Here is a 5000-nt window from a genome sequence, read left to right as displayed (position 1 = left end):
GAGGTTGAATAGGATACCCTTTTCTTTGATGTTCTTGGCGGCCTGGTCGTCTGAAAAACGGACTTTCAAGAGGTAGGATGTCTTCATGACATGCACCTTCTCGACCTGGGTATCGGGAGCAGCTGCCATGATCTCGTCGGCAATGGCTGACTCGGGTTCACAGACCACGTGTCTGTCAAGTCTCATGAACACAAGCGTGGTCAATTGTTATGGAAGAGAAGAGTCGTTGGGCGTGTTCGTCGTCATCAATTATAGCAAGGTATCCGTCATGGATCTGATAGTACCGCAGTACTCAGATATTGGCATCGAAAAGAGCCTGAGCGAGGGCGTCCCGCCGGTTAGGGCTGGGGCCGCCATGAGAAATTATCTTGATCTTGACCATTTTTACATGAGTGGGATGGGATGAGATGAGAAGGAGATGGAGGTGATTATGAGAGAGATGGGAAAGTTGGGAAATTTAGAGGTCCTTAGCTCGAACCCCTCTAGTGACAGCCTGGTGGCGTTCTCCAGCACACTAGAGGATCGGAGTTTATGCGTTGGGCTACTCCCTTGCTGCCAGAGGGACAGTAGGTGAGAGCGCACCACCCAGATGAATACAAAAATCCCAAGGGGATTTATGTAGGTCCAGATGGCCACAAGAAAGGGAAGAAGTTTAGTGGGAGAGAAAGCACACTTATATGTCGCCTCAGACTGCTGGGCCTCACTATATAGGTTTCCCTGTGACAAAGAGAGTGCGGGTCTGAGGAGAGGTGTTTTATTCCCGTGTCAACGTCAAAATGGCAAAGAAAAGAACCGCTGAAGGCAGTGGCAAGCAAACAGGCCTCTGAAAACAGAGAAAATTTACTCGACATTTACGTTAAAGAGAGGAATAATGTCAAAGGATATTGCGGCGCGATGAGACCCCGGCAGACCAGGGTTGCTCAATGACACTGAACATTCACTTTCCTGTTATTTGCACTCTCGGCATTGACAAGGTGATCGTGGGAATTTCAGAAAAGATGTATCGCCTAACTTTTATATTTCAGTACATAGTGCAACAGCTATACATGAAAGTAGTAGAGTGCAAGTGTGCAATAAGCAACTTTATGTGTAATTCAAAATAAATCTGAGATATTTCGTGCGGCAATATCCTAATTCTCTCTCTCTCTCTCTCTCTCTCTCTCTCTCTCTCTCTCTCTCTCTCTCTCTCTCTCTCTCTCTCTCTGTGTGTGTGTGTGTGTGTGTGTGTGTGTGTGTCTCACGCACGCACGTGCGCGTGCGTGCGTAACACTTCGTTTCCCCCTCCCCCCCTCAAAAAAAAAAAAAAACACTGAAATGACGCCCCTGCTCTGAGGTCATGATTAGCTAGAAACAGTACGCATCAACCAATTAACGACGTCTATTTTTAACGACCTAACGGAGTTACCGACCACGATTGATCCATATGTGTAATTTTTCATTATAGTGAGTTTTATTTCATTTTATTACTGGTTATTATAACTTCCATGATTTCGAGTACACTTTGCAATTTTACAAGACGTCAACAAGGCAATTTTGGGATAATGATAGGGTCTTACAGGATGTTTAGGATATAATAGTCAAGTTTATGATATCCTTGGTGCTGGTTAGTATCGGTACCTTTGATCTGAGATTAGATAAAAGACCTTTAAAAAAATTAACATATTAGTAATTTTGCTTAATTGATTAGCATGTCTGTGAAATCAGGGAATATGTTTAAGGGTTGACTTGTGTGTGTATATATATATATATATATATATATATATATATATATATATATATATATATATATATATATAAGCATTATAGTGTTATAGTTGGCACAGTTTTTTATGAGCTGACCGAGCCTAAGAAATTAAATTTGTAGAATATTGACTCATCATATTTTATCCTTTAGTTGAGAGATATTTCACACCTTCAGGATTTTTTTTTTTTTTTTTTTTCACTCTGGTAAAAGCCAGCACAGCTTTAGGGATATATACTAACAACCTAAGGCTTTTAGATCTTCCTGGAGCTATACCTTGTCTTCTGATAAGGATTCTGTTGGTAATGGATAATTTTCGGTATAGGTAAAGTTTTGACTAGCCATCTTTTATAAGATAAATAAGATAAATAATAATTGCAAACAATAAAGCATATATAAAGCACTTCCTTCGCAAATCAAAATAATGGTAAGTATTAAGTTTCAACCAACCATCTTTTATTAGGCAAATATCTGCTAAAGATAGAGAAAATGAATTATGAAAATTATATTTTTTCTAGTATTGTTGCAAATCAAGAATAACTATTTGACACAAGAGAACCTCCCCCCCCCCCCCCATTGTTTTTTTTGGGTCAGGATAATTGTTCACTACATATAACAAATATATTTCAACTTAATATTTCAGCCTTTATCTTACTATACTTTCTTCTTCATACTTTTAGTGGCAGGTTGGAAAATAGTAAATAGATTAAACATTTAAAAAGAACAAGTTTGAATTATCAGGGTAAAGTTATGAGATAGTATTTTCTGGCACGAAATTCCAGGCAAAACTTTCAGCTTTCCTTGCATAGGCTAACCTGATATAAGCTAAACTTACCTTGTTTATTACAGTCTTTTCAAAAATCAGATCTTATTTGATCTAATTTATCAAGTCAGGTAGTCCAACTGGGTGGAAGAGTGCTGCTTTGTAGTTTCAAGGTATTGGGTTCACACCACCAATCTCCTCTCAGTCAATTCCTTTGCGACTTTATACTGGCATCAATTGGGTGGAGGTCAGCAGACTACCCTGTCACTTCTGATAGCTATATTATATTTTTCCTGACTTGCCATAGAATACCTGAATGTGGATTGTAAAGTCTGTTTTGTGCCCATTGATTTGATTTATCAACGTGATATCTTCAATGAAATTGATATACAAGATAGCTTATTATGTATCAAATAAATTATTAATATTGGGTAGGTTCTTTGTATGCACTTTAATATCCAATGTCAGAAATGAAATGTCCTTATTTATTCCAGATAATTAGAAGAGACCTTAGGATAGCTCACTGAAACAAAATAATCTTCAGGAGTCAAGAAAATACATTTGGATCTGTGTGTTGAAGCTGTGTACCTCTTGAGAAATTGACCCACAACCATTTTTAAATACTGAGACCATGAGGAAGTTTGGCAGAAACATTGTCCTGATATTGGCTGCTGTGTACATCAGCATAACAAGTAGGTGCTGAGACCATTTTGACAGACTGAATAGTTTACATCTTTCATCCAATTTCATTGCTATCTGGTTTTCATTTCAATATCTTATTATATACTATTTTCTTGCACTGACTTTGAATTCAGAATTTACACATGATTTCAATTTGTAGATCAGACAAAAGGATTTTGGTGGTCTTTATTATAGACCAATTAAATAAGTTTTGTAAAACAGAGATTTTAAACTAGTTCAATATTAACCCGGTTACTTTAATTTAAATAAAGTTGTCATGATTTTTACTGTTTTTCAGTAGAATGTCAAACATGAAATTGATATATTATTAATTTTCAGATGGGGAAATTGGCGCAAAATGCACTAATTCCCTTAATTGTCCAGGTGATGAATCGTGTGTGGACCACCACTGTCACTGCTCAGACATTGAATATTCAAAGTCACTTTACCCAGTGTGTAGTCATTGTAAGTGTCTTATCTTTTTGCACCTGATTAAACTCCCTTTTGGCATAGTTGCTCTTTTTGATGTCTTGAATTTGCTTTCTAGTCACTTTTCTGGTGATTTCTATTTGTTATTGTATTTTTCAGGGAGGTCTCATAATTTATGTGGATCTCTTGACGATTGCGGGAGAAACTCTAAGTGTATTAACTTTCAGTGTATGTGTGATGAGGGCTACTACCGGATAGATTCTTCCTGTCGTAAAGGTTTGATGGTTCATATTAATTATTCAGTTTGTGTAGATATGAATATGTGTTGATCAGTGATGGTTCCAGAATGCTTCAAAGGGGGAGGGGCTGAAAGTGTAGAAGGAGGCACAAAGTTCTGAGGGCAAGAGGTCATAAGTTATGGGATTGAATGGGAGCTTTAGCTTCTTAAGTGGGAACTGTAGCTTCCTTTATAAAAGTTTTTTTTTTTTTTTTTTTTTTTTTTAGATATATTCAAATTGCTTTGTTGGAAACTATGGTATGTTGATAAATTCTATAATTTAAATAACATATATTGCTGTATAATGTAAGAGTTTATTATTCTTTATCACAGTAAGGGACTTACCATTATGGATTACTAGAAATGAACTTTGTTGCTTGGTCACATTTTGGAAATATCATTATTGATTATTATTATTGATGAGTTGGCAGCATCAGAATCCAGTAGAAGAACAACCAGTTATGCTAAGATGTTCATTGAACTTGGTATATTTAAACAACATATTTAGTTAAATTGAGTATAGGTACTTAGGATAGAAAGTATTTTAGAGTTAATTTTTCTTGATTTTTTATGTTCTTTTTTCAGGACAATTACAGCCAGTGATGGGGATCTGCAGAGAAGAAGGTCAAGCAGTATGGTTATGTGATGTCAGCAAACATTCTGTATGCATAAGTAACATCTGTGTTTGTTCAAAGTAAGTTGATTTTTTATGTTCTTAAAATATAAGTGAAAGCGAAAGGTGGGGCTTAGCTTGGCTAGTTGTTTCATTGAGATGAGTGGTCACTTTGCTTCCCAAGTATTCCTTTAGGCCTTTGACACATTGTCAGGAATTTACACATTGCCAGACATTTCAGGTAAATAGTTGAATTATTGTTTATCAGTATAGGTGGGATGGGACATAATAGCACATACTGGTTCATATTTGGCAGATGGTGTAGGGAAAGACTGCATCAGACTCAATTGTAGGGAATAAAAGGTTGCATACTATGAAATTTGCTTGCCAAGTGTAAGACAAGGTAGCAGTTAGTTGAAATCACATGTATTGCATGTAAATAATGCATTATTATAGATTCAGAAAGTATTTCCAGTTTTTCTTGACTATTATTATT

At 36.4% G+C, this 5000-nt stretch overlaps 1 protein-coding gene across 11 annotated transcripts in view; it reads left to right on the top strand.

Moving 5' to 3' along the window:
• Positions 1 to 5000, top strand: part of LOC125036525 (tenascin-like) — a 13177-nt gene that overhangs the window by 3006 nt on the left and 5171 nt on the right. For 9 of the 11 annotated variants that reach the window (XM_047629272.1, XM_047629256.1, XM_047629236.1 and 6 more), the window contains exons 2-5: positions 2999 to 3196; positions 3525 to 3650; positions 3774 to 3890; positions 4477 to 4585. In XM_047629272.1, the coding sequence (XP_047485228.1) occupies positions 3136 to 3196; positions 3525 to 3650; positions 3774 to 3890; positions 4477 to 4585 (413 nt within the window). In that variant the 5' untranslated portion in view covers positions 2999 to 3135. Of the gene's footprint in view, positions 1 to 124; positions 260 to 2998; positions 3197 to 3524; positions 3651 to 3773; positions 3891 to 4476; positions 4586 to 5000 lie in introns of those variants that run through there. The other 2 variants (XM_047629211.1, XM_047629264.1) reach the window with 2 other exon arrangements.

Source organism: Penaeus chinensis, chromosome 2 (genome assembly GCF_019202785.1).
Source record: "Penaeus chinensis breed Huanghai No. 1 chromosome 2, ASM1920278v2, whole genome shotgun sequence".
In the NCBI taxonomy this organism is placed as follows: domain Eukaryota; kingdom Metazoa; phylum Arthropoda; class Malacostraca; order Decapoda; family Penaeidae; genus Penaeus; species Penaeus chinensis.
This window is presented reverse-complemented; position numbering and strand designations above follow the sequence as displayed.